This window comes from Aegilops tauschii, chromosome 1 (assembly GCF_002575655.3).
Source record: "Aegilops tauschii subsp. strangulata cultivar AL8/78 chromosome 1, Aet v6.0, whole genome shotgun sequence".
Taxonomy (NCBI): Eukaryota; Viridiplantae; Streptophyta; class Magnoliopsida; order Poales; family Poaceae; genus Aegilops; species Aegilops tauschii.
In genome coordinates this window covers 489,940,593-489,964,203 of record NC_053035.3, presented here as the reverse complement: position 1 = coordinate 489,964,203, position 23,611 = coordinate 489,940,593, and the positions used below count along the sequence as shown (strand labels likewise).

Sequence of the window (23,611 nt, the reverse complement as noted above, 5' to 3'; positions counted from 1 at the left end):
ACAGAGAAAAAATAAATTACTTTCTGTGAGGTCAAGATATGTTGGAACTGAATTCCCAGCATCTTGGATAACTTCTCACCATCTTTTGTCATGTACCAAGCTGTAAATTTTCATGGAGCTTCTACATATAACCTATATAAGCTATGTTTATCTAAGCAGCAAGCAACCTGCTGGTGAGCATGTGGCCATATCGAAGCTATCCTTCTACTTGCTAGTAATTCAAATCACAAATCTGTTTTCTATTTTATTCTGAATGCCTTAGCTTCATGTTTTTCAATTACAAGCGAGAAACCAGTTGCAATATTTGCTCCTGTGAGGGCTCAAACCCGCCCGAGTTAGAGCACTAGACAATGCCCCGACCACTGAGCTAGTACTCAGTCCACACTGGCATATCAAGTACACTATTACTAACATAAAATCAGCAAAAAAAAAGTGCAGGTCCACCATTATACAGCCTATAGTTGACATTTGACAGGCATTACAATTACAGTTACTCCATTATTCGGCAAAACAGTATGCAATCCACTACTCTGCCCTTTGCTGGAATAAGCTTACTTGATCTTTCTTTTGGCAAGTTGTTGGAAGCAAATATCATCTCCAAGAAGCATTACTTCAGGAGACTGCAAGGAACAATATAACACATTAAGAAAGAAATATTAGGACCTTTCTGTGACTTAACTGATAAAAAGAGAGAAAATAAATTACTTTCTGTGAGGTCAAGATATATTGGAACCGAATTCCCAGCATCTCTGATAACTTTTCACCATCTTTTGTCATGTACCAAGCTGTAAATTTGCATGGAGCTTCTACGCATAACCCAAAACATAAGCTATGTTTATCTAAGCAGCAAGCAGCCTGGTGGTGGGCATGTTGCCGTATCGAAGCTATCCTCCTACTTGCTAGTGACTATATATATCAAGTTCACAATGCTTGTTGCCAAAGACTTATGTACTGGTGATTCGGAACTGACGTGAGATTAGCACATGACCGCATGTTATAGTCTTCTTAGCCTGAACCTCCGCATGAACAACTTCCATCCCTAAAATGGTGGAATTCCTTGGTGTCCCTGACAGTTATCTCTCTGCGAACAATCTTAGAAATCATCCTCAGTATACCGTGACAGCTATGGCAAGTGTACTGGTTCTTTGTGACAAAAATAGAGGTGCCAGGTGTGGTATTGATCAGACCAAAAGCGACAGCTAGTCTTTCACTGTGGCCACATAAAACATCATCCTTGGATACTTCTTTATCTTCTAAAGAATAAGATTCAACAGGATCAAAACCAGATGCTTTCATCCGCTCATATATGCTATGTAGAACAGCACTTATTTCTTTCATCTGCGGGTGTGATTCATCATCTGTAAGAAATGCATGGATATCTCCTTTAACCTCAACCCAGCTACACCCATAGTCTTGCTCCAATCCCTTCTCTCGCATGGTTTTTCTCACTCTAGCCACTTCAGCCCATTTGCCAGCATCAGCATATAAATCAGACAAAAGAACATGATATCCAGCATCATTAGGTTCCAACTCAAGGACAAATTTGGCAGCAAGCTCCCCAAGTTCAGTATGCCGGTGTATCCGACATCCGTTCAACAAGGCTCCCCATACAGCAGCATCTGGTGTGATAGGCATTCTATTTATGAAGTCGTAAGCTTCTGTTAATCTCCCAACACGACTCAGTAAATCCACCATGCATGCATAGTGCTTGAGATTTGGAACAATTGAGTATTCCTCAGTCATGCGGTGAAAAAGTTCCCAACCTTGACTAACCATTCCAGCCCTACTGCAACCACACAATAGAGCAACAAATGTAACTTCATCCGGATGCTCTCCAGTTTCTAACATCTCATCGAAGAATGATAAAGCAATATCTCCATGTCCATGAGCAACAAAACCAGCAAGCATGATATTCCAAGATACAACATCCTTTTCACCATGTGCACTGAACTGTGCCCAAGCATAGCCTGTCTGGCCACATTTCACATACAAGTCCAGAAGAGCATTGGGTACATAACCTTCAGATGCCAGACCTCGCCTTAAAACATGTGCATGAATCTCTTTACCATACCTCAAAGATCCAGTGGCAGCACAAGCAGCAAGAGCAGCAATGAAAGTAACAGAATTGGGTTTTACATCTGCCAGCATATGCCGGAAACAGAACAGAGCCTCAAAACACTTATGGTTAAAGCAAAAGCCCGCGATCATTGAACTCCATGATATTACATCCTTTTCAGGCATGTACTTAAAAACTTCAATAGCTTTATCAATGTGCTTGGACTTTGCATACATTTCAAGGAGTGCATTTGCAACTACAATGTACCTGATGAAGCCCTTGCTCGTAGCAATCTCATGCAGCTTGATGCCAACATCTACTCGCCCCAAGGAAGCACAGGCAGCAAGAGCGCTTGCCACAGTGACATCATCAGGACTTACATTATTTACTTCCATCAGTGCATACATTTCAAGAGCTTTGTCTGGGAAGCCGTTTTTCTCATACCCTGATATCATGGCTGTCCATGACATGGCATCTCTGGTCTCCATTCTTGAGAATATCGTGCATGCTTCCCCCATCCTCCCAAGACTAGTATACATCTGAATCAAAGAGTTGCAGAACGCAACATCAGTGGCAAAACCTCTTTTTACTGCTAGCGCATGCATTTCCTTTGCAAATTCAAGGTCAGACAGCAATCCGGACGCAACAGTCACGCTGGTTATCGTCATGAGATTCGGCTGCACCTCATTCTCCAGCATGTTCAGAAACAACTCCAGCCCCGCCTCGTGCTCATGATTCTCAAAATGCCCAGCGATCATCGCGTTCCACGAGATGCAATCAGTCAAGGCCATACCATCAAACACCTTCCGTGCAGCCCCGACGTCCCCGCACTTGGCATACATGGTCACGAGCGCATTGAGCACGTCGACCTCGACCCCGAACCCGAACCTCAGGACATGGGCGTGCACCTCCCTCCCCATCCTCAGGTCGGGGACGCCCCCGCAGGTGCGCAGCACGCAGGGGAAGGTGTAGACGTCGGGCCTGACCCCGGCCCAGAGCATCCGGTGGTAGAGGTCGAGCGCCTCCTCCAGGAACCCGGCCTTGCCGTAGCCGCCCACCATGATGTTCCAGGAGAAGACGTCCCGGTCGGGCATTTTGGCGAACACGCCCCAGGCGTGCCACGACTCGCCGAAGCGGACGAGCATGCTGAGCATGGCGTTGCCGAGGCGGAGGCCGAAGGTGGGGTGCGAGGCGTCGGCGTGCTCGCAGGCGCGCATCCCGGCGTCCGCGGCCCGGCGCCACTCGCAGAGGTGGAAGAGCGCCACGTAGGCGTCCTCGTCGGGCGGCTCCGGGGAGGACTCGAGCAGCCAGAGCGCCTGCGGCAGCTGGCCGTGCACGCAGAGCGCCCGCAGCGCCGCGCTCGTGTCGGAGGGCGTCGCGGAGGCCGGCGGCGGCGGCGACGGCGAGACGGCCACGCGGGTGGTAGATGAGGAGCTGAGGCGCCTGCTCCGCGGGGCGAGGTGGCGCGCGGCGGGCGGGGAGCGGAGGGGGGCGAGGAGGAGGAGGGGAGGGTTCGGGTGGGGCTTGGCCGTGGGCGGAGGAGGCATTTTGGGAGGCGGCGGCGGTGGAGGACGAGGAGGCGGCGGGCATGGCCCCGGGGTTTAGCGGAGGTTTGGGGGAGGCGCTGGCGCCATGGTGGCCGCTTGCTTCCCTTGCGCGAATGGATAAGCAGCCGGCTGTGAGGAGCGAAGCGAGGTGATTAACTAAGAGGTAAATACACCAGTGGTGCTAGAACTTGCCATGAATGTGCATTTTAGTGCCTGAACTTGCAAAATACATTTAACTGGTTTCATAACTTGGCATGGGCGTGCATATACGGTTCAAATGGTGTTTGTATACGTCCGCGAAGCTGAGGAGGCACGCTAGCATCCCATGGGGCCTGCTGTCGATGCCAAAGGTGCATGCCCTGGTATTTTTGCGAAAAACCTCTGAAATTGTTTTCTTTCAATAAGACCCTCAGGGAGAATCTGACAAATTATAAAATAAAAATTAGGTGTATAACTATAAGATAAAAATTACAACTCATGTACTCGATCGAACCAGCAACGTACCAGTCGAGTGCATGCGGCTAGCCACTCGACAACTTCCCATTTGCTGATATTCAATGAATCATAACCTTTATAAACAGTTGGCCGAACAAAATAAATAAAAAGAGTTTAATAATTCAGCAAAAACAGCACCAGATCTGTGACCGAACATGGGACCAAAGCTTGTAGACCAGGCACGGATGCCACTCCAACCAATGAGTTGTCATGTATCAAAAGTACAAGTACTTTTTATGACTGTATAACAAACATAATTTCAAAAGAATGCAAAAATCTTCATGTCATTTGAAAAAGAATTCACGTGTTATTTTAAAACATATTCATAAAATTGGAAATATTTATGAATGATTAAAATAAGATTCCAGTATTATTCATGTGAGTATTTCGAAAAAAAGTATTATTCATGTCAGGATCCGCAGTCTAATGGCGCACTAGGCTTGTATTTTTTTTTAGAAAAGACACAAACTTATATACTATATAAACTTTTCAAAACAACATAGTTTTTTGCTAAAGCATGAACACATTGATATACTAAATAAATAGTTTATTAAAAATGTAGAAATTTTAAACTTATATGAAAATTTATTTAAATATATGAACGTTTCTAAAATTACTTCCATATTTTTTAAATGCGAACATTTTTTTAAATTATAAAATATATTCTTAATTCATAATTTTATTATGTGTATTTCTGTTAAATTATTGCATAGGTATTTGATGAAATTATATGAAATTTTTAACGTAATTTGTTATATATATATATATGTACATTGTTTGCAACGCGATAATAATTTATGTATTTTTTAAAATGAAATAAAAAAACAAACCCGTTGAAAATTGAGCCACACTGTGGTTCGTTTTAGCCACACGGGCTCGTTATGATATAAAGCTAAATTTATCATTTTGCCATTCGGTGTTGTCGGTTGGAGTGGTATGTGCGGCCGCCATATAGCCCCTGGTTGCAGGTTCAAATCAATGCCACTATTTGCTGGAATAAATATTTTTAATTTATGTTGTTCTTTTTTTCGAGAAAATTTCCGATCTATTCATCTTCAATCAAGGAAGTATAACGAATACCAAAAATAACAAAAATTACATCCAGATCCATAGACCACCTAGCGACGACTAACAGCACTGAAGCGAGCCGAACGCGCGCTGCTGTCATCGCTCCTCCATCGCCGGAGTCGGGCACAACTTGTTGTAGTAGACAGTCGGGAAGTCGTCGTGCTAAGGCCCCGTAGGACCAGCACACCAGAACAGCAACCGCCGCAGATGAAGAATAACGTAGATCAGAAAGATCCAATCCGAAGACACGCGAACGTAGACGAACAACGATGAGATCCGAGCAAATCCACCAAAGATAGATCCGCCGGAGACACACCTCCACACATCCACCAACAGTGCTAGACGCACCGCCGGAATGGGGGCTAGGCGGGGAGACCTTTATTCCATCTTCAGGGAGCCGCTGCCGTCTCGTCTTCCCGAGCAGGACACAAACCCTAGCAAAACTGAAAGAAACGACTAAAACCGGAGCCCTCCTGCCGACCCTTGCCGAGATCCACCGCGCCCCCATGGCCCTAGGGCCACCGAAGAGAAGGCGAACCTGCGGCGGCGGCGGCGGGAGGCAGAAACCCTAACTTTTTTGTGGAGGAACGAGGATAAGCTACTATTGTGAATTTTAATTTATGTTGTTCAACTTTATGTTTATAAAGTATATGAATCCTTTCTTGACACTAAATTTGAACGGGTTGACTGGCTAGCCACGCACACATGTGCGTGTGGTTTGAACCCGGGACCAGTTTTAATTATTAATAGATTAATAGATACCACATGACACATGTGATAAGCAATCCAATCAATTCAAAAAAATATATAGATTAATATTTTTTTCAATTTAACAATTTCTCTTTGAGGGCCTTTTTGTAAGGACAAATTATTTTAGGAGGTTTTTCAAAAAAAAAAACAGGCCACACGCCTTATCCCTTACATCCTGACGTGCCTCGTGAGCGTCATGGACGTATAAAAACGAGATTTGAACTGTATATGCACGTCCGTGTCAAGTTATAAAACCAGTTCAATGTATTTTACAAGTTCAGGCACCAAAGTGCACATTCGTGGCAAGTTCAAGCACTAGTAATGTATTTACCTCATTAACTAAGTTCAGAAAAAAGGAAAAAAAAACTAGTTAGCGGTCACCCGCTGGAAATCCCCTTTCAACACCTTGCTGGACAGCTGCCTTACTCCCCTAACAGCATCCTTGAGAGTGTAGTAGCTAGAGGCGGAGTGGGTGGATTACAACGTTTTGTGGGAGTGTAGTTTTCGATTTTTTGTTGTGGCGTGGGTGGGCCAGCGGTGATGTTCGCACTATCGTTGGTCTCTTGTAATCAATTTTCTTCCTTCTATAAAATTATGGTACGCAATTTGCGTACTCTCGAGAAAAAAACTCCTCGCCTCAAATTCATGGCGGCCTCTGATCTCTGCACATGTTCAATGATGAAGACGTGATAGGACCGGACAACTTTCTATCGCATTCAAACCGGATGCCCGTTCGTCCGCCTGCCGGCATTAAACGGGCGCGGCGGTCAAGAAACCCACTCCATCATCCGCATTAACACAGCCCGCCTCTTGGCCTCGCCGGCACCCGCTACTTAAACGTGGCCTTGCCCGGCGCGATCTGCACCACACCACGTCCGCCATGACCGCAAGCTCTAGAGTGATGTGGGAGATCCTCTCGACAGAACAAAAGCAGGAGTTGGTCGACCTAGCGACCAACTGGCATGCCCGTCATGCGCGACGAACAGAGGTTGGCTTACCGTCGAGCTCGCTGGCGAGGACTAGATGATGTAAAAGGCGTCCGACGACAGGTCGGCGCCCCACCCACGCTCAACGTCGTCATGGCAGAAGACTAGCCGGCGCCACCGGTGTCGAGGTCCGGTAGGCGTAGTAGGACCAACGCTACAACTTCCGGCTCGCAGAAGGAAGTTATTGGTGAGCAGGCGAATGACGATGCCGTCGTGGCTATGGTCGCGAAGGGTCCGGACTTCGTGGATTAGCAGTGGGCGATGTACGACTCCATGCGCAAGGCCCGCGGCATCCGCCGTGAGCAATGACGGCTTCGCATCATGTGGGCGGAGACAGATGCCCTGCTCGTGGAGATCGACGCGGAGGCGAACGAAGAGTAGATGCAGGCCATCGCGGGCGTCATCAGCTCCGTGTCGGTCGCAGGTTCACGCTCGGTCGCAATGACCATGAGGCCGGCCCATCCACGCCTGTTGGCATCCACACGGCAGACTCCGCGCGAGGAAGGGTGGGGGTGGGACACGGACGCAGCTACGTCTCATGTCCCACGCCCTACTCTTTCCCTTTTGCAACTTCACTTCCCGGGGCTCATGGCCATTGAGCTTGCTAGACATTGGGAAGATAGGACGTGGAACACAAACCCCTCCACGGCCGGCAAAATTTAGACTAGGTTAAATAAGTGTCAACCTCTTCTGTTTAGTTGAAATATGTCGAAAATCTAATGAATTTGGTCCGGTTTAGATGAAAATCATCCGGTTTGCATGACAAGCGTCTGGTTTGTTCAAGTTCCATTTGAAATGTATATAGACGTTTGAGGTACACGATTGGATGTCCAGCTACGCGTCCGTGCACGGATGTCGTGATCGTTTTAGGTGTCCTCGTTGGAGATGTGCTTAGTGCTCGTCCACTGGGAAGAGAATGATCAATGTGGTATGCTGGAGAGCCGCTCCCAACCCCGGGATGGAGCCAATTAAGGACATGGATGTACATATTCCTCTCTCAGCCACAACGGTGGGGGGGGGGGGGTACTGAAGTGATTTAAACACATAGTGCACCCTTTTTTTGTATTGAAGAGCTAAAAGGATTGAGTAAACCTTAGAGTTAGCCATCAAGTTTTAATCTCTCTGTACATCCAATACAATAATCCTGCCCCCCCCCCCAATGCCCAAACCCTCCATGTTAGCCATGTCAGTCCATCTACCACAAACCTATTTGTTTTTTGCAAACTGAAGTATATGTTTATAGAGGACCATGTCTCCTCATTGGCAGGATAAAGAGTGAGAGAGAAGCAAGAGATAGTGAACCTTAATCCCTCCCCATGTATTTCACTGTGTGGACCTTCCCTAAATTTCTCATAATCTCTCCACGGAACCCAGTAAGCCTAGTCCGTAAAGAAAATTTCGTGAGTGTAGCAAAGCCATAATTGTGCAGTCGCTCGTGCTCCTTGGATGTGAAATAAGAGGAGAAGAGCAAAATTGAGATATCTCAGGCATCTGGGGCTAGACATGCATTTGGGTCAGTAACTGATTGGATGATGACTTGAACTATATTTGTTTAGATGGAGGTGTGAAGCAGTAGGACGGTGGTGCTACCAATACCATGCCCTTGTGCAAGATCCAGTGGTTACTTTCCACATTGAACATTCGAGAGGTCATGAACCTCCAAAGGAGAAGATGAAAAGGAGAATGACATATCTGATCTATTTTCCAAATCTCACAGAAATTTTATGGAAGAACTTTTGATAGATTACAGGCTTGCATTTTGTAAATAAATTGGTTGAATTTTCAGAAATTTTAATATGAACTTCCAACAAATCATAATAAAAGATAAACAAAATCTAGGTTGAGCTTCCAAGAATCATGCCACATGAATCTAGGTTCAACATTCACAAATTTCAACATGAACTTCCAACAAACATGACAGCAAAATTTTGAAACCAAGCTTTCATAAATTTCATCACGAACTTCCAACAATCATGGAACAAGATTTTTGAATTTTAAATATGCACTTCAAGCAATTATGACACCTTTTTCACGATTAAGCTCACTCCAAGATGAGTTTTTATTTATTTAACAAAAGAGTTAGCTCCCATAAAATTGAACTTCCAACATTCAAATTTAGCTTTTGAAAAAAAATTGAATCACATGGTAGCCATATTTATACATCCTTTAAGAATTTTGAGCTCTATGTACTTCATGCAGTTTCAAAAACACGACTCATGACTTCAACAATAATTATAAAAAGGAATAACATATATATAGTGCTCCGCCTGTTGGGCAACGTAGTAATTTTAAAAAAATTCCTACGCACACGCAAGATCATGGTGATGCATAGCAACGAGAGGGGAGAGTGTTGTCCATGTACCCTCGTAGACCGAAAGCGGAAGCGTTAGCACAACGCGGTTGATGTAGTCCTACGTCTTCACGATCCGACTGATCAAGTACCGAACGCACGGCACCTTCGAGTTCAGCACACGTTCAGCCCGATGACGTCCCTCGAACTCCGATCCAGCCGAGTGTTGAGGGAGAGTTTCGTCAGCACGACGGCGTGGTGACGATGATGATGTTCTACCGACGCAGGGCTTCGCCTAAGCACCGCTACAGTATTATCGAGGTGGACTATGGTGGAGGGGGCACCGCACACGGCTAAAAGATCAAATCAATTGTTGTGTCTTTGGGGTGCCCCCTGCCCCCGTATATAAAGGAGCAAGGGGGGAGGTGCGGCCGGCCAGTAGGAGTCCTACTCCCATCGGGAGTAGGACTCCCTCCCTTCCTTGTTGGATTAGGAGAAGGGGGGAAGGAGGAAGAGGAGAAGAAGGAAAGGGGGGCGCCGCCCCGCCCCCCCCCCCCTCCTTGTCCAATTCGGACTAGAGGGGGAGGGGGCGCGCGGCCTGCCCTGGCCGCCCCTCCTCTTCTCCACTAAGGCCCACTATGGCCCATTAAACCCCCGGGGGGTTCCGGTAACCCCTCCGGTACTCCGGTAAAATCCCGATTTCACCCGGAACACTTCCGATATCCAAATATAGGCTTCCAATATATCAATCTTCATGTCTCGACCATTTCGAGACTCCTCGTCATGTCCGTGATCACATCCGAGACTCCGAACAACCTTCGGTACATCAAAACTCATAAACTCATAATATAACCATCATCAAAACTTTAGGCGTGCGGACCCTACGGGTTCGAGAACTATGTAGACATGACCGAGAGACGTCTCCGGTCAATAACCAATAGCGGAACCTGGATGCTCATATTGGCTCCCACATATTCTACGAAGATCTTTATCGGTCAGACCGCATAACAACATACGTTGTTCCCTTTGTCATCGGTATGCTACTTGCCCGAGATTCGATCGTCGGTATCTCAATACCTAGTTCAATCTCGTTACCGGCAAGTCTCTTTACTCGTTCCGTAATACATCATCCCGCAACTAACTCATTAGTTGCAATGCTTGCAAGGGGCTTATAGTGATGTGCATTACCGAGTGGGCCCAGAGATACCTCTCCGACAATCGGAGTGACAAATCCTAATCTCGAAATACGCCAACCCAACAAGTACCTTCGGAGACACCTGTAGAGCACCTTTATAATCACCCAGTTATGTTGTGACGTTTGGTAGCACACAAAGTGTTCCTCCGGTAAACGGGAGTTGCATAATCTCATAGTCATAGGAACATGTATAAGTCATGAAGAAAGCAGTAGCAGCATACTAAACGATCGAGTACTAAGCTAACGGAATGGGTCAAGTCAATCGCATCATTCTCCTAATGATGTGATCCCGTTAATCAAATGACAACTCATGTCTATGGCTAGGAAACATAACCATCTTTGATCAACGAGCTAGTCAAGTAGAGGCATACTAGTGACACTCTGTTTGTCTATGTATTCACACAAGTATTATTTTTCCGGTTAATAAAATTCTAGCATGAATAATAAATATTTATCATGATATAAGGAAATTAATAATAACTTTATTATTGCCTCTAGGGCATATTTCCTTCACCGCCCACCATCCCCGCGCATTGGCGGCTGTTCTACTAGTAGCAAGGACTGTGATGACGCCGTCGTGGTTGTGGTGCCAAAAAGGGAAAATAATAGTGGTGAAAGGAGAACAATATGATAGTTGAATGGTGGTCAACCATCTCCCATTGTTGTGTTACGGGGCCAAGGCTGGTCTCCATATTTTTACACCCTTCTAGAAATTTTAGCTTTTAAACTTGAGAAAAGTATGTTTTTGGTCCCTCAAGTTCCCACAAAGTATAGACTTGGTCCCTCAAGATTTTTTGATATACATTTGGTCCCTCAATTCTCAAAACCGGATAAATTTGGTCCTAAACCAGATTTTGAGCACGTTGACCGGGTTTGACCGCCACAAAACCGCTCGATGAATACTATATTTTAAAAAAACTTCAAAAAAATGACAAAATTTTACTAGAGCCCGTCCGATGTCATTTCATGACAAAATTTTGGTCGCACCTTGCGCACGTAAGCATATTGGACCCCAAAAAATTTCAGAATTTTTGATTTTGTTTTGATTTTTTTAATTTATTATTCATCAGGCAGATATTTTTGTTTTTTTGCCACGAGCTCCTCGAGTGCTGAAAGAGCCCGAAATTTTGTTCCCATCTTGCGCATGTAAGCATATTCGACCCCAAAAATTTTCAGATTTTTTTGAAGTTTCTTTTTAAATTACTGTTCATCAGGCGGTTTTGTGGCGGTCAAAACCGGTCAACGTGCTCAAAATCTGGTTTCGGACCAAACTTATTCGGTTTTGAGACTTGAGGGACCAAATGTATACCAAAAAATCTTGAGGGACTAATTCTATACTTTGTGGGAACTTGAGGGACCAAAAACATACTTTTCTCTTTAAACTTCATGCGGTCGAAATTTCAAAAACACGAATCAGGTGTTGAACAAACTCTAATCCCATCCATGATCCAGCTTCTTCATGACAAATGGTAGCAAAGGCATGAATGGTCAAGCTACTATCCATTTCAAAGAAATTTAACGCTCCTTCGGTAGCACAACATATGCATGTTGTAAGATAGTACTACTCCTTCTGTAAATTAATAGAAGACGTTTTACATCTAAAACGCCTTTTGTTACGACAGAGGAGTAATTTTTTTCTCTCGGCCTTTTCATCGAGAACTTGGGGGGGGGGGGGACGACGTGTTTGGCTTTGCGTGGAGGAGAGTTCCGGCCTTGTGATCAGCTCTGGTCCGGGCGTTTTCAGAATTTCCCCTTGGCATACGGAAAGAGTATGTGGCTAGGCGTGGCATACGGAGCAGCGTGCTTGAATGGAGGACGGAGATGGATCATGGATGAGTGGGCGCATACGGCAAGTATGAATGAAGATGCAATATACTACCGCAATTCGAGCTATGGTTACAGAAAGCTACCACTTTTTTAATTTTCCAAAACACTACCACTATTTTGGTTGGCTGTTCCAAAATACACTAATTGCCGAACTGTTAAATTTTAATCGTGTTTATGACATCGCTGACCCACCCGTTAGCTTTGACCGTTTGTTGACTGTTTGTTTGACTGTTACTTACAATGGGACCCACACGTAAGCTCTCTCTCTTTCTTCTCTCCATCTCCTTTCCTGGACTCTCTCTCCCGAGCCATGGCGGGCCGCTCTTACCAATGTCGCCGCTGCCGAACATACATGGGGCCACCACAGCCATGCCCGTCGCTGCCATGCCCAGACACAACCGGCCCCTTCCCCAACTCCTGCGCTCGCCCAACAGCTCCGAGCGCAGCAGCTCGACCACGGCAATATGGGCAACGCCGGCGAGAAATTCGTCGTGCTGCTGCTGCATGGACCTCTACCTGTTAGCGACCCTGACGGTGCGGACCCACAAGCCAGCAAGCCACACCAGGAGGAGGCGCGGCCCAGCCCCGCCAAGAGGCCCAATCCAAGGTACATGGGCCCAGAATGGGCCACGGCCAAGCCACGCTCTACTTAACCCTGGAGCGACGACTGGAACACCATCCAGTGGATCAGGAACGACCCGGCGGCGGCTACCCACTTTCCTCTTTCCGAACCCTAGTTCATCATGTTCTTCCATTCGAGCTTCGCTCTTGTAATCGATTGTAATCGCTACTACTTCAGAGAGCACAATAGATCGATTCCCCTACCTTGATCCTATCATCTGGTATCAGAGCCACCAACCACCACCCTTCCCGCTCCGCCCTGGCGCATCTCATCGAGACGCGCGGTCTCCGCCAAGCTCGTGAAGCCATGGATCCCAGCGTCTCTGCCTTCCTCACCCGCTTCGAGACCAGGATCGAGGCCGCCATCGATGGTCTCACCAAGGCGCAACAGACCACAACGACGAAGATCGACGATCTGCTCAGCTGGCGCCCAGATCTCGAGCGCCGCGTCGCGGATCTCAGTGATGCAGTGGCTGCCCTTCAGGCGGCGCTGCAACCACCACTGATGGAGCCGGAGGACCAGCAGCCGCACACAACCACGCCGCAGCCGCCGAGCGACCACATCGGCACCTCAGCAGGCGCGGCCGGCAACACCCAAGGGCCCCATGGCCACGGCATCACCATCAACCCTCGGGGGCCCTCGGCGGTGCCAATTCCGGCGCCGCCGCCGCCCCCAGCATCTGGTCAGTACGATTCCCTGATCCCTTCGTCTGTGGCTCTGTCGCCGTTTGCTCATGCAAGTCAGTTGCTCTCGGGACTGGGTCAAGCACACCCATCGATCACCTTCCCACAATTCTCTGGCGAAAACCCAAACCTCTGGAAAACGTTGTGTGAACAATATTTTCAGATGTTTGGAATTCTGCCATCGTTTTGGGTTCCTATGGCAGCCCTCAATTTTTCCGGTTCGGCTTCAATTTGGCTCCAGTCAATTCAAAAACGGCTCGATGAGCTGGACTGGGAGTCTTCCACATCCCTCTTGTGCACGCGTTTCAGGCGAGATCGACATCAAATGTTGACCCGACAGTTTTACACTGTCCGCCAAACCACCACTGTCGCGAATTACATTGAACAGTTTGAATTGATTATTAACCATTTGAGATCATATTCGGATTCTATTCACCCATTTTACTTTCTCACCCGTTTTGTCGAGGTCCTGCGGAAGGATATTCGCGCTGTCATGCTGGTCCAGCGACCACCTGATCTGGACACGGCATGCGCGCCCGCGTTGCTGCAAGAAGAAGTAGCAGAAGGCGTGTTCGGGTCTCTACCGCGGCCACCAGAATCAGGAGTGCGTACGGCCCTGCCTCTCCCGCCGCCACCAACACCTCCTGCGCGTCCTGTACCTGCTGCTCCCGCAGCGGATCGACGGGGGACCGAAGCGGCGCGCGCCGATACGGCGAAACTCAAGACCCTGCCCGACTACCGCCGAGCGCGCGGCTTATGCTTCAAGTGCGGCGAGCGTTGGGGACACGATCATGTGTGCCCCACATCCGTGCAGCTCCACGTTGTGGAGGAGCTCCTGGAACTCTTCGGCATCGACGACACCATCGACTCCTCTCCTACGGCCTCAACAACTGAGACAGTGATGACGATCTCGCGCCAGGCCCTTTCCGGCGGTGTCTCCGAAAAGGCATTTCAGCTTCGCGCGTGGATTCAGGGTCAGGAAGTGCTCATGCTGGTGGACTCCAGTAGCTCCACCTCTTTCATCAACCACACACTCGCCGCGAAGCTGTCAGGAGCGCGACCTCTACCACGCGCTTGCAAGGTCCGTGTTGCTGATGGGGGCGAGCTGGCATGTGTCTCTGAACTGCCAGCTTGTGCCTGGTGCACCCAAGGCAGTGAATTCATCACAGATATGAAGATTCTGGTGCTCGGCACTTACGATGCCATCTTGGGGATGGACTGGCTGGAAGCAAACAACCCTATGACAGTGGACTGGCGTACCAAGCTCATTGAGATCAAAACCCCTAATGGTGTCACTCATCTGCAAGGTCATGAAGCCCAATCTTCAGAGTGTTCAGTGATCAACGCGTTGCAATTACAGAATCTGTGCAGAACAGGAGCTATAACACATATGGTGTATGTGTGTGCACCCTCCTCCTCGGAGGACAACCCAGATGCAGTACCAGCCAACATACAACAAGTAGTCGATGATTTCTCTGCAATATTTGGTGAACCAGTGGGATTGCCACCGCGGCATGACTGTGATCACAAGATACCGCTGATTCCAGGAGCTCAACCTGTCAACATACGACCTTACCGCCATAAGCATGACCATAAAGATGAGATTGACGCGCAGGTTGCAGAATTGTTGCGTCAAGGGATAATACAGAAAAGCTCCAGCCCATTTTCTTCCCCAGTAATCTTGGTGAAAAAGAAGGATGGCACGTGGCGGATGTGCGTAGACTACAGACATCTAAATGCAATCACAACAGTGGCTAAGTTTCCGGTGCCCGTAATTGAAGAACTTTTGGATGAATTACATGGGGCAGTGTGGTTCTCGAAACTGGATCTTCGGTCAGGATACCATCAAATTCGGCTGGCACCAGGCGAGGAGTACAAGACAACATTCCAAACCCATTCAGGTCACTATGAATTTAAGGTGGTTTCCTTTGGGTTGGCTGGGGGCCCGGCCACTTTCAACGGAGGACTCCATACCACACTCCAGCCCCTGCTCCGCCACTGTGTGTTGCTCTTCTTCGACGACATTCTCGTCTTCAGTAAAACTCTTGAAGATCATGCTAGTCACCTGCGACAAGTGTTCCAACTGCTTCAGCGGGATCAGTGGAAAGTAAAGCTCTCCAAGTGCGAGTTTGGTCAAAAGCAGCTTTCCTATCTCGGCCATGTCATTAGTGAAAAAGGCGTGGCCACAGAACCCAGTAAAGTTCAGGCGGTCAGCACATGGACGACTCCAACGGACACGAAAGGGGTGCGAAGTTTCTTGGGCCTGGCTGGCTATTACAGACGTTTCGTGAGGAACTTTGGTGTGATCGCTCGGCCCCTTTTCAACCTTTTAAAAAAGGGGGTGCCCTTTGTCTGGACGAGCAACACAGACACAGCCTTTCAGCTGCTCAAGCAGCAGTTAATCTCAGCCCCGGTTCTAGCCTTACCTAACTTCCAGGAACAGTTCATTGTGGAAACGGATGCTAGTGACAAAGGAATTGGAGCTGTTCTGCAACAGAAAGGACACCCCATCGCTTTCATGAGCAAAGCTCTGTCACCACGCTATCAGGGGCTATCAACTTATGAAAAAGAGTTCTTGGCAGGCATCGTGGCAGTGGGCCAGTGGAGATTATACCTACAACATGCAGAGTTTGTGATATATACGGATCAAAAGAGCCTGGTCCATCTGGTGCAGCAAAGACTCACCACCCCTGGCAACAAAAAGCTTTCACTAAGCTCCTGGGTCTTTAGTACAAAATCAGGTACAAAAAGGGCTCGGAAAACACGGCCGCAGATGCTCTGTCTCGTGCCAACCCCTCCGCTATGCTATCTGCATTGACAGTATGCCAACCTGCATGGTTGGAAGACATCAACAGCAGCTATAACAGCAATCCTCAGGCCCGGCGCTTGCTCGAGCAACTCGCAGTACGACCAGACCCCAAAGGAAGGTTTACTCTGCAACAAGGCATCATTCGTTTCCGAGGGCGCATCTGGCTGGGTGGATCGACAGCAATGCAGCAACAGATCATCGACGCTTTCCACGATAGCTCACTGGGGGGACACTCGGGCTACCCAGTTACATATCGCAAGATGCGACGTCTGTTCGCTTGGCCTAAAATGAGAACTCACGTGCAGCAATATGTGCAATGCTGCCCGGTCTGCCAACAAGCAAAACCAGACAGAGCAGCTTCTCTAGGTCTATTGCAACCTCTGCCAATCCCGAAAGAGCCCTGGGATCTTATCACTATGGATTTTGTGGATGGACTGCCGCAATCTGGGAAGCACAACTGTCTTTGGGTCATCGTGGATAAACGAACCAGATATGCTCATTTCTTGCCCCTGGCTCACCCGTATACAGCATCCAAAGTAGCCCAGCTCTACATGACTCACATCTACAAGATACATGGGTTACCAGGGGCAATTATCTCGGACAGGGACCCGGTCTTCACCAGTCATTTTGGGCAGGAGCTGTTCAAGTATGCAGGCACTGAGCTTCGACTGAGCACAGCAAACCACCCTCAAACGGATGGGCAAACGGAACGCGTGAATCAGTGCGTTGAAATCTTCTTGCGCTGCTTCACACATGCATGCCCGCGGCGCTGGAGTTATTGGATCCCACTGGCTCAGTTTTGGTACAACTCTTCACACCACTCGGCCATCGGCATGTCGCCCTTCAAGGCCATGTTTGGCCACGAGCCCAAGTACTGGGGCATCTCGGCGTTCACATCATGCTCAGTACCCTCCTTGTCTGCCTGGCTGGAAGAGCGCGCAGTCATGCAGGATCTAGTACAACAACATCTTCATCGAGCCAAGAACTACATGAAGATACATGCTGATCAGGGGCGCTCTTTCTGCGAGTTCGACGTGGGCGATCAGGTTTATCTGAAACTTCAACCTTACATTCAGACATCCATTGCCCCCCGGGCAAACCACAAGCTCTCCTTCAAATTCTACAGACCGTTCCCCATCATCGAGAAGATCAACGCAGTGGCCTACAAACTACAGCTGCCACCACAGGCCACGGTGCACCCCGTGTTTCACGTGTCCCAGCTGCGCCGAGCTTTGTCACCTGGTACGACAGTTCAATTCGAACTTCCTTACAACACTAATGATTTGGCTGTGCCTAGTGAGATCCTACAGTCTAAATGGCGCCGCAAGAATGGAGACATGATTGAGCAAGTCAAGGTCCGATGGACTGGCGCCTCCAACTTGGACGACACATGGGAAGATCGGCAAGCTCTGCAGGCTCGCTTCCCTCACGCAGCGGCTTGGGGTCAAGCCGCCACTCAAGGAGGAGGGGATGTTAGCGACCCTGACGGTGCGGACCCACAAGCCAGCAAGCCACACCAGGAGGAGGCGCGGCCCAGCCGCGCCAAGAGGCCCAATCCAAGGTACACGGGCCCAGAATGGGCCACGGCCAAGCCACGCTCTACTTAACCCTGGAGCGACGACTGGAACACCATCCAGTGGATCAGGAACGACCCGGCGGCGGCTACCCACTTTCCTCTTTCCGAACCCTAGTTCATCCTGTTCTTCCATTCGAGCTTCGCTCTTGTAATCGATTGTAATCGCTACTACTTCAGGAGCACAATAGATCGATTCCCCTACCTTGATCCTATCACTACCGTTGCTAAAGGAGCAGAGCAGCAGTCGCAAGGAGCAGCGACAAGCAGCAACGGCAAGGAGCAGCAGCTGTGGCAAGGAGCGGCAGCCGAAAGTAGTAGCAGCGGCGGCAAGCAGCGTGAGGGAGCAGCGGCGGCAAGCAGCAGCAGCGGGAAGGAGCTGGTCGAGCATGGCGTCGCCTGCCGTGGCTGCGGCGGCCCTCCAGCTCCGCCACGCCGCGTGCAGCAGCTCTAAAATGGGGCTATATGGCACGTGGAGCTCGGCCGCGCTGCATGCAGGAGCCGGCATGCCCTCGAGCTCGCATGAGCAAATGCCGTCCGACTCCGGCAATGAGCTCGCCGGAAGGACCTGATTGCTTTTTCTAAAAAACTGAAAACAACCCGATTGCTTTTTCAAAAACTTGCAGGGATCTGATTGCTTTTTTGAAGAGATCGACATGTGGGCTCCATCTGTCATAACGGTCAACTTAACAGTCAAAGTTGACGAGCGGACCCAATCTGTCATAAACACAATTAAAATTAACTAAAACTGTCATCAGCGCAACATAGTAGTTTTTTGGAACAGCCAACCAAAATAGTGGTAGCGTTTTAAAAAATAAAAAAATGATAGTTTTCTGTAACCATAGCCCAAATTGTGGTAGTTTTTTGCTATATACTCAAATGAAGAAGAGGACGCACGTGGATAACGTTGTGTCAGTCGCATGGCCCTTGTACTGGCTAGTACCAGGGTGCCAAGCAAGTGCGTGTCCGGCCCACCAGGAGCAGGAAAAAGGAAAAGAAGCAACAACGGTCTGGATTTAGAAAGACGTTCAGTATCTGAGGCAAAAAGAAAAACCAACACTTCAAAATGCTTTTGAAAATAACTTGCCACGTCTTTCATGAATGTCATTCCATGATGAAATTTAGCAAGCAATCAAAACATATGACAATGTTTGCTAAAAAAAGTCAGTTTTTTTTCATGGTTTCCGGTATTTACTGTTCACTCGAGCTAAAAGGGGATTGAGTTTAGATAATCCGTGCCTCGTTGTCGCCTTGTTGCTGTGTTGGTTTTCATTGATTGGTCTCCGGAACCAAGATGAAAATCTTTGTCTAGGCCATTCCGACCAGGCATGGCGTCGATGACGTGAGGACGTTTATTCTTTCGTAGAGACGTTGTTGTAGAAAAAGTCGATGTTGAAGCGCGACCATCCGCCCAAGCCCCGCCTCTGCAAGGACTTGAAAAAAAAAACTTACCTAAACTACTAGTCGAAGTCGAGGCGTCAGGATTCTCCTCCTCGCCACCGGTCACCGAAGCGGCAGGCAGAGGAAAGACAATCCATGGGCTCGACGATGGAGCTTGAAGAGGACGAGTTCTTGGCCTAGCCGTCAGTTTAGTGAGAGGGGAAGGGAGATGTCCTTCCTTTTGATTTAGTTCATCCGTTTCTGCCACAACAGTCAACAGTTAGGCACCGCAACCGCATGCATGGAACAACTTTCAGGATTATTTTTTTTCTTTAGATCAAGAACTTTCAGGCGGGGTTAAGCGGGCATACGAAATGTGCATGGACGGAGGGCGTGAGTGGATGAGCGACAGCATCGCAAGTATGAAGCACACACGCGGAAAACATTGTGAAAAAAATCGGTTTCATCGACCCCGGGACCAGACAGACAAACAGGGACCGATCGTATTCCGAGAGTTACCTGCTGCCGTGACGTGAATAACTTGCGATTTGCTCGTAAACACAGTCACGTCTCAGTGTGGTTTACGTAACCGCAGAAATCCACAAGCAAATAAATCGCAACCGCGTACAGTGTTAAAAAAAAGTCTTATATTATGAGACGGAGGGAGTATGTTTCATCCATGATGAGATCGAGCACATGAGAGAAGAAGAGCTAGAGGATCAACAAAAGACTTAGTAATCTCATCAATCAGATCAGATACAATAATGGCAAACCCCAACTAAATTAATCATACCTAGCTTGACTGACTCTACTGCTACCAGATAGTAGTACCAATGCAACCACAACCCCAAGCAGCTCGCTACTGCTAGCTACAGACTCGATCACTCGACCAAAAGACGTACGTACGTGGCTCTGGATCCTTATTCCTGGGTGTCGCTGGATGGAGTTGGAGGATCGATGGCGGAGAACTTGGGCACGGGCACGGGGAAGCGGTGGATCTCGTCGGCCCAGGGGTTGCCGGCGACGTCCCTGGGGTTGGCCGGGTTCACCGACCGGAGCGCCCTCCACACGGCGCTGTTGCACTTGAACCCGGACCCGAAGGCGATCTGCCAGGTGCGGTCGCCCTTCCTGATCCGGCCCTTGGCCTCGGCGTAGGCCAGCTCGTACCACAGCGAGCTGCTCGACGTGTTGCCGAACCGGTGCAGCGTCATCCGCGACGGCTCCATGTGCCACTCCGTCAGCTGCAGGTTGCTCTCCATCTTGTCCAGCACCGCCCGCCCGCCGGCGTGGATGCAGAAGTGCTCGAACGCCAGCTTGAAGTCCGGGATGTAGGGCTCCACCTTGGCGTTCAGCAGCTTCTTGGCCGCCAGCGTCGCGAAGAAGAGCAGCTGCTCGCTCAGCGGGAGCACCAGCGGCCCCAGCGTGGTGATGTTGGTCTTGAGCGCGCCGCCGGCGATGCCCATCAGGTCCTTGGACAGCGACACGCCCCGCTTGCCCGACTCGTCCTCCTGCTGGTACACGCACCGGAACGCCTTGTCGTCGGCGCCCTTGTGCGTGCGCACCGTGTGCACCAGCTGGTACTTGGAGCGCCGCCGCGCGGACCGGCGGTTCGAGAGCAGGATCGCCGCGCCGCCCATGCGGAACAGGCAGTTGGACACCAGCATGGAGCGGTCGTTGCCGAAGTACCAGTTGAGCGTGATGTTCTCCATGCTGATCACCACGGCGTACGTGCCGGGCTGCGCCTGCAGAAGGTCCTTGGCGAGGTCGACGGCGATGAGCCCCGCGCTGCACCCCATGCCGCCCAGGTTGTAGCTCACGATGTTGCCCCGGAGCTCGTACTTGTTGACGACCATGGCGGAGAGCGAGGGCGTGGGGTTGAAGAGGCTGCAGTTGACGACGAGCACGCCGATGTCCTTGGGCTTGACGCCCGTCTTGGCGAACAGCTGGTCCAGCGCGCCGAACATGACCAGCTCGGCCTCTTTGCGCGCGTTGGCCATGGAGGGGTTGGGCGGGAGGTTGAGCACGGCCTCGGGGAGGTACGTCTCCTCGCCCAGCCCGGAGCGCTCCACGATGCGGCGCTGGAACTCGACGTTGTCGTCGGTGAAGGTGCCGAGCTTCTCGGTGCAGTCCATGAAGCGGGCGCGGCTGCACTTGCGCGCGTCGTCGGGCTTGTAGCAGGCGAAGTCGACGAGGTAGACGGGGCGCGGGCGGGTGGCGAGGTAGGCGGTGCAGGCGGCCACGAGGAAGGCGAGGCAGGCGAGCAGGGAGCCGAGGCTGTGGTGCAGGACGCCGGCCCAGAGGTCGGCCAGGTCTTGCATCGTGAAGGTGGAGAGGTGCGCCGCCACGAGCCCCGGCAGCGGCGCCACCGCCAGGTACGCGCCGTGCGTGATCAGGTAGTGGTAGCCCAGCTTCACGTACTTGAGCTTGACCGACCGCGTGAAGTCGCCGCGCGCCGGGGCGGGCTGCGCCGGGTCGGCCATCGCGGCGGCGGCGGCCCGGCGGCCGGAGGAGGAAAGGTTGCCTATGGTGGCAACGCAAAGATCGTCTGGGGGTGGGGGGGAGAGGCCGGCGGGAGCGGGGGTTGTCGCGACGGATCGCAGGGCTCGGCGGGTTTCGCTCTGGGGCTGGGGTTTGGAGTGTGCCGCCCTGGCCACGCAGCCGCGGGCTTATATAGATGGGATGGGGCGACCGGGCCGGACTGCCAATCCAGTCCTGACGGAGCTGGAGCCCCAGAGACCTGTACAGACACGACACGGAGGAGTTGGGGTTGATTGATCAGGCCACCAACCTGCTAAACGTCTGAACTTGTGAAGCAGCAGTAGTAGCAGTAGGTTTCGGAGATGAGCGGATCGCCGGACGCGTTACGTACGTACGTGAACGTGATCGTGACCGCGACGGGCACGAGGAAACACAGCGTACGTACGTACTACCTGGGTCGGGTCGCAACGGGATGCCACCACGCACGCACGCACGGAACGGAGGCCCGGCACGGCTCGGCACGGCGCGTGCGTACGTGGCGGTCACAGGCAACCGCGGGCCGGGGGGCGCTCGATCACGCTCCCGGCGTGACCGGCCGGCATGGTGACCACGAGCGGCCAGCGGCCGGGGGGCGAGAAAGAGGAACTACCTAGCTAGGGAGGCGAACGACCCCCACGCGACGTGCAATGCCGCTGGTCGCGCGTCGGGGCGCGAGGGGGCCGGGGAGCGGCACGAAGGCGCGCGTCTCGCCGCCACTCTCGGGGGCGCGGTTTCCTCCCGCCTTCGCTGCACCGCAGGTACGCACGTCACGATCTTGTCCCCGACCGCGCAGAGTTTTCCACGCGATGGCTGGGGGTTGGGCCGGTGGGGTGTCCGGTACCGGTAGCCGGATTTTCCATCCCTTGGGCTGACCGAACCTGCATGGACGGACGACCGTCGCCGGTCAGCCGTCAGCGGCTCGTGTGAAAAACCTGGATGATTTCGCGATCAGATAACAAGCGATATTTGACACCGTTGGATGACACGTTGCTTTCCTCGCGCAGGCAAGTTACAGTTACTGATCGTCGCTGTCGCGCCGGAACCGTCCCGGCAAGCTTCCTGCCTGCCGGCCCTCCTGCTTTCAGGTGAGTGTGAGATGTCAGAGTCTCTCTTGGTGTTTTTTAGTAGCAGCAGGTCTCGCCGCAATGCACGCTGACCTGACCCGTCAACGGACGGGCTACCTCCATCCATCCATCCAAGACGTGAGCTGACCGGTGGCCAACAAGGAAAGAGGAAGCATCGAAGACGAACTCGCGCAGATCAGCCAGCAAACGGAACGGCACGAGCCCGCTTGGTGAATGCAGAATGATTAGATAATACTAGCATCTACGGCTGCGGACACCATCGGGCGCGTCCACGGGCAGTGACCGGTCCTCCTTCTGCTCCACATCCTTCTCCTCCTCCAAGTTCTCCTCCGATCCACCACGTCCGGAGGTAGCCCCACGGCAATCCGGGCTTCGCGCATGGCTCGGATCTGCTCAAGGAGCTGCAGCCGGTGCTCCGACGTTAGATAAGGATAGCTCCTCATCCGTCAGTGTGGTGACATGGCTACTTGATTGTGGCGACGGACATCCGGCGAGTGAAATGTGGGTGGCGCAGCGGACGGGGGGAGAGGAAATGTGGACGAGTAGGGTTCCCGATGCCAATGTCCGACTTAAATAGCCGGGCTAGGGGGCTTGCACGGCGCGCTGGAGCACCGACACACAACGTCATCAGTCTGTCAGAGGATTCGAGCTTCGGACTGTTTCCTATGGGACCTGACCGTTAGTCCGACACGGCGGACACGCCCGGGCCTTCCTATATCCGTCTCAGA

General features: G+C 50.7%; 2 protein-coding genes across 2 annotated transcripts; both read right to left on the bottom strand.

Moving 5' to 3' along the window:
* Nucleotides 1-214: 214 nt before the first annotated feature.
* Nucleotides 215-3,736, bottom strand: LOC109764822 (pentatricopeptide repeat-containing protein At1g15510, chloroplastic). The gene is made up of 2 exons (XM_045229754.2): nucleotides 706-3,736; nucleotides 215-620 (listed from the first exon to the last, which is right to left on the bottom strand). Exon 1 carries the CDS (start codon nucleotides 3,601-3,603, stop codon nucleotides 1,006-1,008), a length of 2,598 nt encoding a protein of 865 aa, XP_045085689.1. The 5' UTR covers nucleotides 3,604-3,736; the 3' UTR covers nucleotides 215-620; nucleotides 706-1,005.
* A 16,257-nt stretch (nucleotides 3,737-19,993) lies between these two features.
* LOC109764815 (3-ketoacyl-CoA synthase 11-like) lies at nucleotides 19,994-23,586 on the bottom strand. Its single transcript, XM_073502340.1, has one exon. The coding sequence runs from the start codon at nucleotides 21,759-21,761 to the stop codon at nucleotides 20,202-20,204; it is 1,560 nt and encodes a 519-aa protein (XP_073358441.1). The 5' UTR covers nucleotides 21,762-23,586; the 3' UTR covers nucleotides 19,994-20,201.
* Between the last annotated feature and the right edge of the window lie 25 nt (nucleotides 23,587-23,611).

Excerpts from the sequence above, each read along its gene's own strand:
- LOC109764822 (XM_045229754.2), bottom strand. The coding sequence starts at position 3,603 with ATGCCTCCTCCGCCCACGGCCAAGCCCCACCCGAACCCTCCCCTCCTC.
- LOC109764815 (XM_073502340.1), bottom strand. The coding sequence starts at position 21,761 with ATGGCCGACCCGGCGCAGCCCGCCCCGGCGCGCGGCGACTTCACGCGG.